Source organism: Bufo gargarizans, chromosome 3 (genome assembly GCF_014858855.1).
Source record: "Bufo gargarizans isolate SCDJY-AF-19 chromosome 3, ASM1485885v1, whole genome shotgun sequence".
Lineage (NCBI taxonomy): Eukaryota > Metazoa > Chordata > Amphibia > Anura > Bufonidae > Bufo > Bufo gargarizans.
In genome coordinates, this window is record NC_058082.1 from 84,447,048 (window position 1) to 84,464,049 (window position 17,002).

The following is a 17,002-nucleotide window of genomic DNA, read 5'->3' on the forward strand; positions in this document are numbered from 1 at the left end:
GACTTCTTTTCTAGGACACTTGTCCCTACAGTCGTTTGTGGAATTTGCTGTTAGTTTAAAAAAATATCCTGATGGTAGGAAATATGATAATCTAAAAAGATAAGGAATAGTCACCTGTTAAAGGCTATGTACACCTTCATGGCCATTATTTTTAAAGTAGCATTTTACTAATTTAAGACAAAATCTTTTTTTATTGATCTTTTTTAAAAATGTTCAGCCATTTCTGATACAAGAGTAAAAAAAAAATGTCTATTTGCAAGCTGTCACTTTGATTCCCATCTGACAGTCGATGTGTAGTTCTTATCTTTGATCTCTTGACCCCATAAAAACTCATTATAGCTAAATTCTTATAAAACTGTGACTAATATGGCTTAAATAGGTGTTTACGATGTCATTAGGTCAGAAAAAAAACAAACACATAAGCCGTCAGCTAACAGGATTCAAAGAAAATAAAATTTTGTCAATTGATCCTTCAGCCGTTCTGTCACAAAGGGTTAACTGTCTAGCTGTGTGAATTGTACTTTCAATTTGTGTCGGTCATCTAATAAACCTTATCTCTAAATTACTAAACTAAATTACTTATTACTTAGTAAGATAAGAATTGAGCTATAATGAGTGTTTATAAGGTCAGAGATTAGAGATAAGGAGCAGTCAGCTGAGCTGCAAGGCAGGAAACTGCAAAAATACAGAGCCTGCTTCTAGAGAATCTTAAGGCTGTACAGAGAAAGGGGCTCAATTGAAAAATTTATTTTTAGCACAAAATGTGTTCAATGCAGTAATACAATAAATTGCCCCATAGCCTATAAAGGAGTTTTGATTAGGGTTGAATCATCAAAGTCGTTAACTTGACATAATTTGTGCAAATAATCATAATCTAATGTTTATTTAGGATATATAAGATAGATGATTGAAACAAAACTGCCATGTCTTCCAGAGCACTGTTTCCAGGTCTGGAAGGAAGGCTTCTTTCTGAAGATTTAAAGCCTAAAATTCTAACAGCCCTGAAGGAAGCTGCGACAAGTAGAGGTAAGAGTATTGTAATGTTAAACTCATCCTGGCATGAAGATAAATGTATGTGGTTCTCACACTGAACAAAAATATAAACGCAACACTGTTTTGCTCCCATTTTGCATGAGCTGAACTCAAAGATCTGAAACATTTTCTACATACATAAAAGACCCATTACTCTCAAATATTGTTCACAAATCTGTCTAAATCTGTGATAGTGAGCACTTCTCCTTTGCCGAGATAATCCATCCCACCTCACAGGTGTGGCATATGAAGGTGCTGATTAGACAGTATGAATATTGCACAGTTGTGCCTTAGACTGCCCACAAGAAAAGGCCAATCTGAAATTTGCAGTTTGATCACACAACACAATGCCACAGATGTCACATTGTTTGAGGGAGCAGGCAATTGGCATGCTGACTGCAGGAATGTCTACCAGAGCTGTTGCCCGTGCAATGAATGTTCATTTCTATACCATAAGCCATCTCCAAAGGCATTTAAGAGAATTTGGCTGTACATCCAACCGGCCTCACAATCGCAGACCATATGTAACCACACCAGCCCAGGACCTCAACATCCAGCATGTTCCCCTCCTTGATCGTCTGAGACGACCCGGACAGCTGCAGCAATCAATCGGTTTGCATTACCAAAGAATTTCTGCACAAACTGTCAGAAACCGTCTCAGGGAAGCTCATCTGCATGCTAGTCGTCCTCATCGGGGTCTGGACCTGACTGCAGTTCGTCGTCATAACCGACTTGAGTGGGCAAATGCTCACATTCGATGGCGTCTAGCACATTGGAGAGGCGTTCTGTTTACGGATGAGTCCCGGTTTTCACTATTCAGGGCAGATGGCAGACAGTGTGTGTGGCGTCGTGTGGGTGAGCGGTTTGCTGACGTCAACATTGTGGATCGAGTGGCCCATAGTGGCGGTGGGGTTATGATATGGGCAGGCGTATGTTATGGGAACACAGGTGCATTTTATTGATGGCCTTTTGAATGCACAGAGATACCATGACGAGATCCTGAGGCCCATTGTTGTGCCATTCATCCATGACCATCACCTCATGTTGCAGCATGATATTGCACGGCCCCGTATTGCAAGGATCTGTACACAATTCCTGGAAGCTGAAAACATCCCAGTTCTTGCATGGCCAGCATGTTTGGGATGCTCTGGATCGGCGTATACGACAGCGTGTTCCAGTTCCTGCCAATATTCTGCAACTTTGCACAGCTATTGAAGAGGAGGGGACCAACATTCCACGGGCCACAATCAACAACCCGATCAACTCTATGCGACAGAGATGTGTTGCACTGCGTGAGGCAAATGGTGGCCACACCAGATATTGACTGGTTTTCTGACCCCCCCAGTAAGGCAAAACTGTGCACATTTCAGAGTGGTCTTTTATTGTGGGCAGTCTAAGACACACCTGTGCAATATTCATGCTGTCTAATCAGCACCTTGATATGCCAAACCTGTGAGGTGGGATGGATTGTCTCGGCAAAGGAGAAGTGCTCACTATCACAGATTTCGACAGATTTGTGAACAATATTTGAGAGTAATGGGTCTTTTGTGTATGTAGAAAATGTTTCAGATCTTTGAGTTCAGCTCAGGCAAAATGGGAGCAAAACCGAAAGTGTTGCGTTTATATTTTTGTTCAGTGTATTTAGTTTCTGCAAATTAGTTCACATTGTTTTCAAATGATTTGTAGTATCAGGTTGGCTGACCTTCATACATAGTCCCATATTCACTTTTCATCTGTGATTTGTATTTTTTCCCCAATATGGACTGTTTTAGCTCCTGTAGATCAACTTAAATACTAAGGCTACTTTCACACTTGCATTATAGGAGCGGATCCGTCTGGTATCTGCACAGACGGATCCGCTCCTATAATGCAAACAATGGTATCCGTTCAGAACAGATCCGTCTGCATTATATTTCAGAAAAAAGTCTAAGTGTAATTTGTATTCAGACGGATCCGTCCAGACTTTACATTGAAATTCAATGGGGGCGGATCCGTTTGAAAATTGCACCATATTGTGTCACCTTCAAACGCATCCGCCCCCAATAACTTCCATTGTAACTCTGCACGGCCAGGCGGACACCCGAACGCTGCTTGCAGCTTGCCTGCTGAGCGGAGCGGAAGCCAAGCGGAGCCATACTGATGCATTCTGAGCGGATCCGCATCCACTCAGAATGCATTAGGGCTGGACGGATCCGTTCGGGGCCACTTGAGAGAGCCTTCAAACGGAACTCGCAAGCGGAGCCCTGAACGCTAGTGTGAAAGTAGCCTAATTTAGGCTGTCAGTGTATGGTCACCTTTGGTACACAATTTACTAGTTTATATCTAGGTATAATCAGTTAAATAACTTTGTCTTTTTTTTTTAAACAATATAATGTATTACATTGTAGCGCAGCAGCTTCTCTGGGGGTATGCAGGTACAGTACTGTTCGCTTGCAGAATCGCTAATCCAAGGAATTATTTGGTGCATCTTACAGTTTTTTTTTCTAATAATATCTATGATTGTCTGGAAAATAAATTCTGAATGATCCCAGTACTAATTATTAATATTATTTATAATGCGTGAAAAAACAGGAAATGTCCTTAAAATTAAAGAGGTTAATAATTAAAGGGGCTATAAAATGTCCTGCTGGTCCTGTGCCGCATCTGGTGCCCACCACTTCGATCCCTTCTGGCCCTGCACTGATAATATCATGTTAATTGGTCCCAAGACCACTGCAGCCAGTCACTGGCCTCAGTGATGAATGGAATGTCATCACTGAGGCCAGTCATTGGCAGCAATATCCCGTGACCAATAAATGTCATGTGACCCCTGCAGACCCAGTATGGATCTGATAAGATTTTTGGGTAAAATATATTTTCAAAAAAGAAAAACAAGCAAAAAAATATAAACATGAAGTGAGATTTTGAAATTCACAATATTTAGCATTTTGTTGTTGGTTTAATGAACTTTTATTAGCTTTCCCAAAACTCGTTTCTGGAATATAATGCTATTACAAATTCTAGGAAAATTTTATGAGGTTTTTTAGGCCTTGCTCTGGATCCACATTGATGGATGATAGGCTGGTCCGGATGGATGGATTTTATTTATTTTTTTAGCCTTAGGCCTCTTTCACACGGGCGTCATATTTTTTGCCGGGATAAGAGCCGGGTGCGTTGCGGGAAAATGCGCAATTTTCCCGCGCGAGTGCAAAACATTGTCATGCGTTTTGCACTCGCGTGAGAAAAATCGCGCATGTTTGGTACCCAAACCCGAACTTCTTCACAGAAGTTCGGGCTTAGGATTGATGTTCTGAAGATTGTATTATTTTCCCTTATAACACGGTTATAAGGGAAAATAATAGCATTCTGACTACAGAATGCATAGTATAATAGTGCTGGAAGGGTTAAAAAAATAAAAAAGTTAACTCACCTTATCCTCTTGTTCGCGTAGTTCGTTCCCGGTCTGCTAGCTGTGGGCTTGGGCTGAATGACCTGTGGTGACGTCAGATCACATGCTCCAATCACATGGTCCATCACCATGGTGAATGAGCATGTGATCTGACGTCATCAAAGGTCCTTTAGCCCAAGCACACAGCTAGCAGACCGGGAACGAACTACGCGAACAAGAGGATAAGGTGAGTTAACTTTTTTATTTTTTTAACCCTTCCAGCACTATTATACTATGCATTCTGTAGTCAGAATGCTATTATTTTCCCTTATAACCATGTTATAAGGGAAAATAATACAGTGAATAGACTGTCACCTAGAACCCATGCATGAAAATCGCACCGCATCCGCACTTGCTTGCGGATGCTTGCGATTTTCACGCAACCCCATTCACTTCTATGGGGCCTGCGTTGCGTGGATTATCGCACCGCAACGCACAAAGAGGAGCATGCTGCGATTTTCACGCAACGCATAAGTGATGCGTGAAAATCACCGCTCATGTGAACAGCCCCATAGAAATGAATGGGTCAGGATTCAGTGCGGGTGCAATGCGTTCAACTCACGCATCGCACCCGCGCGGAATACTCGCTCGTGTGAAAGGGGCCTTACAGACTACATTACTATTTTATATGGGAGCATAGCATTGTTTTTCTATTCTAGAAATCTAAAAAATTTCTGGATGATCTGCCCATTATTGCATGGCAATGAAGAGGTTGTCTCATCTTCACAGCCCCTTTTTGGTATGAAGGCAGCCTGGAATCAGTCCAGCTTTTGGACTCCCCGAGTTGCAACTGTTTTCACTGGAAAACATAAAAAAACAGTCATGCAATTCCCCTGCAGGCTGTAATCTTACATGGCTGTCATTCAGATAAAGTCATATCCATGTAATACATGAATGGGTCAAGTATGGTGTGGGGCTAATATAGGGAGTTTCCTAGCAGGGTACCATAATAGTTTTCTGTTAAGTTGGTGGGGGTCCTAATGATTGGACACCCACCAGTCAATAGAACGGGTACCCTGTTCTCCTCAGAGCCCCCAAAATGAATGAAGTAGCGTGTCAAGAATGCGCACTGCCACTTCACTCATCCCAAGGGACGGTCTGGGGACAGCTATTTCCTGAATTCCCATTGAGATGAATGAAGTAACAGTGTGCATGCTCGGGGGGGGGGGGGGGGCTCAGCATACTGGTTCTTATGATTGGAGGGGGTCCAAGCGGTAGGACCCCCCACTGATCTAATAATTATCCCCTATTATGTGGATAGGGGATAACTTATGACAACTAGAATGCCAATTTAAAGCAATAATAGAAAGATATGTCTAACAAAGGGAATTTATTGATCTAATCTGCATTGTCCTATTCTGTGTGTGCAAATTGTGTTGATTCTTCAGCATGGAGTTGTGTCGTCTGATATTTCCAGCATGCACGTTTTCATTTTTTTTTTTTAGGGCAATAATTGAGAATTAACCATGTGTTCCCAATCATTTCCAGCTTGTTTAGCTGCTTTTACAGGCAGCAATTATCCATTCTCTATGGGGATGAAAGATCGTTACTGTGATCATTCATCTCCATACAGATTCATTGTGGACAGCACACCCTGTTTACACAGGACGATAAGTTGTGGACAGATGATAATGTTATGTGGTGCATAATCAATTACATCACCCAGCACATTTAGTGACTGGCAACACATTTACACAGGCCAGTTATTGATTTGTATGGACGTTCATTCCTGATAGTTGTTCGATAATCTGCCCACGTGAAATAGCCCTAATTGTTAGGGAGAGTTGAGTTTATGACACTACTAAATTTATTATACAATTACAAACCACACCCCACTAAGATACCCCTATAAACGTTGCCAGCAGAGTGCCCTCTATAAACAGTGGTGTCAGCAGAGTGCCCTCTATAAACAGTGGTGTCAGCCGAGTGCCCTCTATAAACATTGGTGTCAGCCGAGTGCCCTCTATAAACATTGGTGTCAGCCGAGTGCCCTCTATAAACATTGGTGTCAGCCGAGTGCCCTCTATAAACATTGGTGTCAGCCGAGTGCCCTCTATAAACATTGGTGTCAGCCGAGTGCCCTCTATAAACATTGGTGTCAGCCGAGTGCCCTCTATAAACATTGGTGTCAGCCGAGTGCCCTCTATAAACTGTAGTGTCAGCCGAGTGCCCTCTATAAACTGTAGTGTCAGCCGAGTGCCCTCTATAAACTGTAGTGTCAGCCGAGTGCCCTCTATAAACTGTAGTGTCAGCCGAGTGCCCTCTATAAACAGTGGTGTCAGCCGAGTGCCCTCTATAAACTGTAGTGTCAGCCGAGTGCCCTCTATAAACTGTAGTGTCAGCCGAGTGCCCTCTATAAACAGTGGTGTCAGCCGAGTGCCCTCTATAAACTGTAGTGTCAGCCGAGTGCCCTCTATAAACAGTGGTGTCAGCCGAGTGCCCTCTATAAACTGTAGTGTCAGCCGAGTGCCCTCTATAAACTGTAGTGTCAGCCGAGTGCCCTCTATAAACTGTAGTGTCAGCCGAGTGCCCTCTATAAACAGTGGTGTCAGCCGAGTGCCCTCTATAAACAGTGGTGTCAGCCGAGTGCCCTCTATAAACAGTGGTGTCAGCCGAGTGCCCTTTATAAACTGTAGTGTCAGCCGAGTGCCCTCTATAAACTGTAGTATTAGCAAAGGGTCCCCATACACAATAGATTCTACCTAGTGCCCCCACAGTAGTTTAGCCGAGTGGCTTCCCATAACCAGTACCAGTAGAGAGGCAGCTCATAAACAGTGCCAGCATAGTGCTTTTAATTAATGGATTTAATTCTGGTTGCTCGTAGCCATCACAAGAGGGAAACCTCACCATGTACATATTTATATAACTGAAGTCATATACGATTAAATTATACAATTAAAGTCTATGGGGGAGATTATTCAAAAGTGGTGTGAAAGAAAACTGGAAGACTTGCCTGCCCATTCAGAAGTAACAGAGTACTAGTGATCTTCCTAGAGGTTTTCCATTTTTAGATATTGGTGTCCTATCCTCGTGGTAAGTCATCAGTATTAGATCTGTAGCAGTCTAACAGCCAGCTGTCCCACCAATCCGCTGTTTTTTGGTGTCCGTTGATGCTGGATACTAAACAGTGGATGGAGCTGGAAGCAGAAGGCTCCATCCACTGTGTAGTGGCCGGCCGAGGTACTGCAGCTCAGCACCCATTCAAAAACTGATCGGTGGTGGTGCCAGGTGTCGGACCCCCACAGATCTGATATTGATGACATTTCCTGTAGATAGTTCTTCAATATCTAGGAACCAGAATAGCTCTTTAAGCTGTTCTATACATTTAAACAAAGTGTTTGTTTTACTGACATGACTCCCTCTGTCTTCTATCTGCACCCTGCAAATTAGATTGGTGAGTATCAATGTCAGTAAAGGCAGGCCAGAGCCTAGTGTAGCCCCAAGCCTGCCTCCAGCATTACCTAGCAGGCTGTGCCTCTTTGGCACAGCCTGCTGGTCAATGTCAGTATAGCACTGAAGGTAAAATGTATTTTAGACGTTATCGCTTATTATAGTCTCCTTGAGAAACTATTAAATGGTTAAAAAAGTTAAAAAAAAACAAAAAAAAAACATTTATTAAATAAAAAAATTCCAATGGAAAAAATAGCAAAAATAAAATCTCATATTTGGTATACTGCATCTGTAACAACCCACACCACACAAATATCATGTAGGTTATCCTGTACATTCAATGCCGTAAAAAATAACAAAAAATACACCAGAATTGCTGCTGTTTTATTGACTTTTTTTCAGTGGCAGCTAATCAAAGCAATCAAAAAGTGTTATGTACCCCAAAATGATACTAATGAAGACTACAAGTCATCCCACAAAAATCAAGCTCTCACACATCTGTAGAAATTAAAAATTTAAAAGTTCTGGGTCTTGGGATTAGGAGATGTGAAAACATTTTCTTCTTTTTAAAAAAAAAAAAAAGGCTTTTTTACTGCGCAAAATTTTTAAAATGCAACTCTATGTATTTAGTATCTCCTATAATCATACTCACTCAGAGAATACAGTTATCTTGTTATATATGCCAAAAAATAAACGCTGCAAAATTCATGACGTAAAAATTGCTGTTCCCTTACGTCCTACCAGCAGCACAGATGGGGTTAACTGCCCCCCCGTGGACTGGTAGGACCGGCGGAATTTTTAATGAGCCCAAAGACCTAAACCAATAAAAGAACTCCAGCTCCCTTAAAGGGAGGGGTTCATCCCCCAGCCCACCGTGTTTTTTTCTGTCCTTTGGACAGGTGGACTGGCGAGTCTTCTCCCTGGTTTATTTATTTTAGACAGGGTGTTTTGGGACGTTAGCGTGACCTGTGAGGGTCTCCTTTAGTCCCCTATGGATGCGCTTATTTTCTTTGCGCCCCATTGCAGTGTGGTTTCACCTGCTCACAGCTTGTCCCTCCGTCTTCTCCCCTGCGATAGCCGGCAGCGCTCCGAAGCTTGCCTGGGCGCCGCCATAACCGGAAGTGACGCGGACCTAGCCGCGACGTCACTTCCGGTTTCCCCGGCGTCTGCCGAACGGGCTTCGGCTGTTGTTTTTCTTATGCACAGGGGGGAATAGGTGATGGGGGGACACTCTCACTTAGGCTTAGGCCTTCTTTTCCCCTTTTTGGAGGTGCCCGCCCCCACCGATAGGCCTATGCCCCTTTCTGTGGGGTCATCTTCCTCGGATGAGGAAGAAGCGACTTCTGGCTTCTTTCCGCCGGAAAAGACCCAGAAGCTTCTAAGGTCCATCAGGTCGGGGGACCATGATGTTGACGTAGGGGAGTCTTCCGATCCCGCCTGCCGGACCCAGCGGGTCTTTAGGGCAGATGAGACCCTTCTCTCTGTGATGCGCACGGAGTGGAAAAAGCCAGAAAAAGGCCCAGTCCTTACCAGGAAGTTCAAACAAATGTTTCCTATGGCTATACCCTTAGTGGAATCATGGGGTTCCATTCCTAAGGTGGACATGGCGATAGCCAAGTTGTCCAGGCGCACTCTGGTCCCTGCAGATGATGGGTCTAGCCTGCAGGACCCCCTAGATAGGAGGGCAGAGTGCACCCTCAGAAGAGGTTACTCGGCGGCCGCAGCCTCGGCTTCTATTGCTGCCACAGAGGTCTCCTCCTTCCTCAGAACCAAGCTGAACCAGATCCAGACGGATGTTGACCAGAGTGTCTCTCGGGATGATATCCTCGCTGCCTTTAAGTCCGTCAACCTGGCTATGGATTTTCTCTGTGACACAGCTCAACTCCAATTAAAATTGGCGGCCAAGACTATGGCTTTAGTGTCTGCCGCCAGGAGACCTCTGTGGCTCAAACCGTGGAACGCGGATAACGCGTCCAAATACAACCTCTGTGGGCTCCCCTTTGAACCGAATCGTCTATTCGGATCTGAGCTAGACACCATTATGGAGGGTCTATCAGACAAAAAGGGGAAGAGCCTTCCCCAACAGCCCTTTCGAGGCAGGGGAAGACAAGCCCGCGGAGGCCGACCAGGACAGCAGGGACGTAAGGATTGGGGGGGACCGCCTAGAAAGTTTTCTAGGCGTTCCCGCAAACCCACCAGGGAGGCAAAGCCCTCCTGACTATGGGCCTCTCAGAGGCTCTTGGATAAACCCTGCTATCCCTGCCGTTACGCCTCTGGAATTTCCCGTACCCCTCCCCCACCTTTCTGTGGGGGGGGCGTCTTCTCCACTTCAGCCACGTATGGGCCCAGTAAATCCGGGACCCCTGGGTCCAAAATATAGTAGCCGTCGGCTATCTAATAGACCTTATTTCTCCCCCCCCAGGAAGATTCATTGCCACACGCAGTTTTTTGCCAACCAGGCAAAGGGTCTTGGAAGCCTATATCCAAGACTACCTTTCCAAGGGAGCCCTGGAGGAGGTACCGGCAGGGGAGAAGGGTCTAGGGATTTATTCTCCAGTTTTCCTGGTACCCAAAAAGACAGGAGATCTTCGGATGATTATAGATTTGAGATTTCTCAATCGTTTCATAAGGAGGACCAGGTTCCGTATGGAAACCATAAGGTCAGTCAGCCACCTCCTCAATCCTGGGGATGTGATGGCTACTCTGGACCTCAAAGATGCTTACCTCCACATCCCGATCCATCCTTCCTCCCGGAAGTTTCTCAGGATCGCGGTCCAGATATCAGGAGTGTGCAAACATTTCCAGTTTGCCGCCCTTCCCTTCGGAATCTCGTCTGCCCCCCTGATCTTCACCAAGGTGGTAGTATCAGTTGTGGCAGCATTGAGACTCCAAGGTCTGACCATTGTCCCTTACCTGGACGACTGGCTTCTTTTAGCCCCTTCAGTCCCGCTACTTTCCCACCATCTTCATGTCGCAATTTCTTTTCTGCTCCGCCTAGGCTGGATAGTCAACTGGTCGAAGTCGAACGTGAGCCCTTCGACTTCTATCCATTATCTGGGATTCATAATCGACTCTCTGCAGATGTCCCTCCAGTTGACACCGGAAAGAAGAATGCGGATTCAGGACCTAGCAAGGTTCCTTTATGTACCACGACGAGTCTCCATACGGACCCTCATGAAGATGGTGGGGCTCATGTCAGCGGCTGCGGATGCAGTCCCTTGGGCTTTATGGCACCTCCGACCTCTTCAATCGGAGGTCTTAAGCAAATGGAACGGCAGCCCCAAGGGGCTAGATTCCCTGTGCTCCCTATCCAACCAAACCCGGAATTCCCTCAGATGGTGGTTCCATCTACCAGAAGGGAAGTCTATGACCCAACCAGCTTGGCTCATATTGACCACGGACGCGTCCCTTGTAGGCTGGGGCGCTCATCTAGACGGGTCCCCAGTTCGGGGATCCTGGTCTCCTCAGGAGCGGCATCTTTCTTCAAACCTCCGCGAGATGCGTGCTATCCGGCTAGCCCTCCTTCACTTCGCCCCTTGGATTCGGGGCAAAGCAGTGAAAGTCCAGTCAGACAATATGACTGCCGTGCTTTATATAAACAAGCAGGGAGGCACAAGATCCATACCCCTTCTTTTAGAGATTGGGGTAATTCTTCGGTGGGCAGAGCTGAACCTATCCCATCTATCCGCCACTCACATCAGAGGCTCCCTCAATGTCATCGCGGACCGCCTAAGTCGCGGCCTACCGACCATGGAATGGTCATTACATCCGGAGATCTTCAAACAATTAGTCCTCAGGTGGGGAATGCCAGAGGTGGATCTCATGGCAACCAAGTTCAACGCCAAGGTACAGAGGTTCTGTTCCCTTTACAGGGAGGACAACCCCCTGGCGATAGATGCTCTGACAATACCGTGGAGGTTCAGGCTGGCGTACATCTTCCCTCCCTTTTCCATGATTCCGAGGGTATTGATGAAAATCCGTCAGGATCAGGCCTCGGTAATAGCCATCATACCGTTTTGGCCCAGGAGATCCTGGTTTACCCAGCTCATTCAGATGAGTCGGGGACAATATTGGAGACTCCCCCCGGAGCAGACCCTGGTGTCGTGGGACACTCATCTCTGCCCAGATCTGCACAGATTCAACCTGACAGCCTGGAGGTTGACCAGTCCCTTCCCAGAGTAGAAGGGCTCTCTGAGTCGGTCCTGAGAACATTATCGCATTCCAGAGCAGAGTCTACCAGAAAGGCCTACTCCCGGATTATGAGGATCTTCACCTCTTGGTGTAGCTCCAATCAGGTGGCGTTTGCAGATCCGCCCCTCGCAGCGATCCTACAGTTCCTTCAGGATGGGATAGACAGAGGTCTCTCCCCTTCTACCCTGAAGGTCCAAGTAGTTTGCCATCTCGGCCTGTCTTAACAGACCATATTCTCGGGACCCGCTCATCAAGCGCTTCCTTAAAGGAGCGGAAAGATTGAAGCCTACAATACTGAGACCCGTTCCTCAATGGGATTTGTCAGTTGTTCTTAGGGGGCTAGCATCTCCCCCCTTTGAACCCTTGGAGGAGGCAAGTTTTAAACTCTTAACACTTAAGATGGTTTTTCTTCTGGCCATAACTTCGGCCAAAAGAGTTTCGGAGCTTCAAGCTTTCTCCGCGTTATACCCTTATACCATGTTTTTACAGGATAGGGTCCTTTTGAAATTTCTACCTTACTTTAGACCTAAGGTTTCTACCTTTCAAAATATTAATCAGGTAGTCTCTCTTCCTGTATTACTCTCTGCCTCCTCCCCAGATGCTCCTGTCCGACATCCACTGGACATAGCTAGATGCCTTCAGATCTATGTGGATAGATCCAAAGAGTTCAGGATGGATGAAAATCTCTTTATCCTGTTTGCCGGTAAGTCAAAAGGCCGTAAAGCGTCTAAGACGACCATTAGTCGCTGGGTTAAGGAAGCCATTAGGGAAGCCTTCATTTCCCAAGCCTTAGATCCTCCGGAGTTTGTGAGGGCCCATTCTACAAGGGCCGTAGCTACCTCTGTGGCGGAAAGAAATCTTCTCCCCCTAGAGTTGATCTGCAAGGCAGCTTCCTGGAGCTCGGAGTCTACCTTCATCTCCCATTATAGGATCGATGCTAGGATATCTGAGTTCTCGGCCTTTGGGCAGACAGTCCTTACTTCTGCCGAGCATGAGGACCCTCCCTAGGGGATTCTTCTTGCTATCTCCCCATCTGTGCTGCTGGTAGGACGTAAGGGAATCGTTAATTTCTAACGATAATTTGTTTTCCCTTAGTCCTAACAGCAGCACACAAATTTCCCGCCCTAAAGTACTTTTTTTCTTGTCACATACACGGTGGGCTGGGGGATGAACCCCTCCCTTTAAGGGAGCTGGAGTTCTTTTATTGGTTTAGGTCTTTGGGCTCATTAAAAATTCTGCCGGTCCTACCAGTCCACGGGGGGCAGTTAACCCCATCTGTGCTGCTGTTAGGACTAAGGGAAAACAAATTATCGTTAGAAATTAACGATTTTCCTATCCCTCTCTCAGAAAGATTTCATAAAACTAAAGCTAATTACACACCTGCGGCACTACGATCTGGCAAACTGATCCAGCTTGATGCATGCATTAACATCTGTAAGAAAGAAAAATATGTAAAGTTCTTTATGGAATCATTTTATAATGCCTGTAACATAGAAACATAGAATGTGTTGGCAGATGAGAACCATTTGGCCCATCTAGTCTGCCCAATATACTAAATACTATAGATAGCCCCTGGCCCTATCTGTATAGTAACTTATTAATGCATTTTCAGAAAAATCGGGTTTTAGGTGGCTTTTAATAAATTAAAGGAGTTGTCCACAGTTATAAACAATATTTGACTCCTTTCCGCCAGGAACAGTGCCACATCTGTGCATAGACTGTGTCTGGCATTAAAGCCTTCACCTAAATTGAGGTGAGCTACAATATTAGACAGAACCTCTGACATGACACTCTCTCTGGGGGGAAAAAGGCAAACCATCTTATTTTTAATCTTAGACAACCCTCTTAAGAGTTTATATTATAGAGGCCTTACTTTTTTTTTTTTTTTTGTTCTCTCTACAGGTCGACCCTGTACCCAGCTTCAACTTTTGAATCCTGAACGCTTTATACGTCTTACTAAAGAAATTATGAATACAACATGGCCAATAAGAGACTTGGTTGTAAAATGGTTTCCAGACAAAGACAAAAAACACCCTCCCATTTCATGGCTCAAAATGGTCTGGAAATTGCTGTACATCCATTTTTCTGAAGATTTGACATGCCTCGATGATATGCCGCTTATCCCCACAAAACTGCTGGAAGAGGAAGAAGAAACCATCCTGGAACTCATTCGACTAAGGATACCTTCTCCTGTTATATATGACGATGTGTCTGACACTCAGCTTCCAGAACATATGGCTGAAATAATTCAAATCCTTGGGGGTATTGTCCTCACATGTTTAGATCCAGCCATTCAACATCCACTTCTTAAAAAATATGTCTATCCCCCTACTCCTTGTGCTCTTTTACAAATAATGGACAGGATGTCTCTTCAAAAGCTGTCCAGCCAGATTGCTTCATTGACCCCAGTTCACAAAGACGCCTTGCGGAGGTTCCTTGCTAGTCTAACAGACATAAATGAAAAAGAGAAGAAAATCATACAAGAGTTGATGGTTTTCAAAAGGATAGAAGAGGCTGACGAACAAAAAACATTCTATGTTTTCTTAAGAGGGTGTAAAGTGCTTCATCACAATGCCAGGCTTCCACCTAAAACCCGTCTTTCCTTTCCTGTCATTGACAGCAGTGATGAGCAGACCATTCGACTTGCAAAGATGCTAAAGGTGGAACAGCTAAAAAGCACAGACTGCTTGAAAATTATATTGCAAGACGTTGAAAGGGGTTTTTTTTCTGTTGAAGAAAGAAAAAATGTTATGCTCTGGGTCCTTGAAAATTTAACCTTCTTAAAGAATGAAAACCATGCAGTGATTAACTGGTTGTCAAGTCTTAAATTCATACCTATTAACAAAGACAGACTTGTATCAGCCAGTGAACTTTTTGATCCAGAGGTAGATGTTCTCCTGAACCTATTTTGTACTGAGGAACAACTGTATTTTCCACCTGCTATATTTACTTCTTCAGATGTATTACACTCTCTTAGACAGATCGGTCTAAAAAATGATTCTCATATTTTAGAAAAAGACATTGTTCAAATAGCTAAGAAAATTGAGGCTTTACATCGTGGATCAGGGAAAAATGAGGAGGTTGTTGTAAAAAAGGCAAAAACTTTGCTCACAATTTTAAAAAGAAATTACAAACTTGTACAGTCACCAGAGGGAAAAGCCCTATTAAAAAAGATCAAATGGATACCTGCCGTGAAAGAACGGCCACCAAATTATCCCAATTCCTTGGTTTGGCTTGGAGACCAGTTCACACTGTATGCTCCTGGAGAAATGTGCAGTGTGTCTTATGCTGTTCTGGTGGGCTCTTCGGTTCCATTGGTGGAAAATATGCATGACAATATTGAAAAAGTCCTTGGCGTTTTAAAGGAACCTAACATTGAAGCTGTATTGAAACATCTAAAAGTTGTAGTTCACTGGTATAATTCTAAAACCATTACTGATGAGGACTATTATCAATTTCAGCACATTCTTCTAGAGATATATGGTTTCATGCAGGAATGTCTTGATAAGGCTAAAGAGCTCTACAAAGCAATCTCTTTTCCATGGGTTTGGACAGGCAAAACATTTTGCTTCCCTAGGCAAGCAATTATAATGTCAACCTACAGTCTTGACCTTCAGCCCTTTTTGCACAGCATACCAAACACCATGGTGAAATTTCACAGATTGTTTAAGTTTTGTGGTTCAATTGAGCAACTAACACCTGGACAAATCTTTGACGTTGTTAACATCATATATGAACAAAGTAAACAGCCCATGGATAAAGGGGATAACAAGCAGAACATTAGCATAATGCTGAATATTGTAAGGTGGATGTATGGTCATCAGATTGCAGTCAGTCTAGATACACCATTGCCTGTGCATAATAACAAAGACCCTTCAAAACTTATAATGAAACCAATTCATGAATGTTGTTACTGTGATATCAAAGTTGATGACCTGAATGATCTCCTTGAAGACTCTGTGGAACCAATAATATTAGTACATGAAGATATACCAATGAAGACAGCAGAATGGTTGAATGTACCATGTTTAAGTACACGGCTTATTAACCCTGAAAATATGGGTTTTGAACAGTCGGGCCAAAGAGAGCCGCTTACTGTGAGAATAAAAAACATTCTGGAAGAATATCCTTCTGTGTCTGATATCTTCAAGGAGCTTCTTCAAAATGCTGATGATGCATCAGCAAGTGAGTGCAATTTCATGATTGACATGAGACGAAATATGGACATAAGGGAAAATCTTCTAGATCCAGGAATGGCAGCATGTCATGGGCCTGCTTTATGGTCTTACAATAATTCTGAGTTTACTGATAAAGATTTTTTAAATATTACAAGACTTGGAGAATCCTTAAAAAGAAGTGAGGTTGACAAAGTTGGAAAATTTGGTCTAGGATTCAACTCTGTCTACCACATCACAGACATTCCCGTTATTATGAGTAGAGAATTTATGATCATGTTTGATCCAAATATTAATCACATTAGCAAACATATCAGAGACAAATCTAACCCAGGCATCAAAATTAACTGGAGCAAACAACAGAAAAGGCTTCGTAAATTTCCCAATCAGTTCAAGCCATTTTTAGGTGTATTCAATTGTCATCTACCACTTGCTGTTGAATCCCCGTACTGCTACAAAGGTACACTTTTCCGACTGTCCTTTAGAACACAACAAGAAGCCAAAATGAGTGAAATTAGCAGCTCATGTTACAACACTGCAGACATTTACACCCTTGTGGATGAATTTAGCTTGTGTGGCTACAGACTAATACTTTTCACTCAGAATGTAAACTCAATGGTCTTAAAATACCTAAAGCCTGAGGAAACTGAACCACAGTTAGCTCAAGACACAGTAACTATTAAAAAATCTATGTGCGCCTCAAAAGTTTTAACTAATCCAACAAGGCTACTTACAGAGGCTGCCAAAGTCATGAATATCTGTAGTTCTACCAAGAAATATCCAGCCT

The 17,002-nt window shown here is 43.9% G+C and overlaps 1 protein-coding gene across 1 annotated transcript in view; it reads left to right on the forward strand.

Annotated features, from left to right (window-relative positions):
* Positions 1–17,002, forward strand: part of SACS (sacsin molecular chaperone) — a 75,503-nt gene that overhangs the window by 47,511 nt on the left and 10,990 nt on the right. The window contains 2 exon segments of the mRNA XM_044286153.1: positions 935–1,026; positions 13,943–17,001. Coding sequence (XP_044142088.1) covers positions 935–1,026; positions 13,943–17,001 — 3,151 coding nt within the window.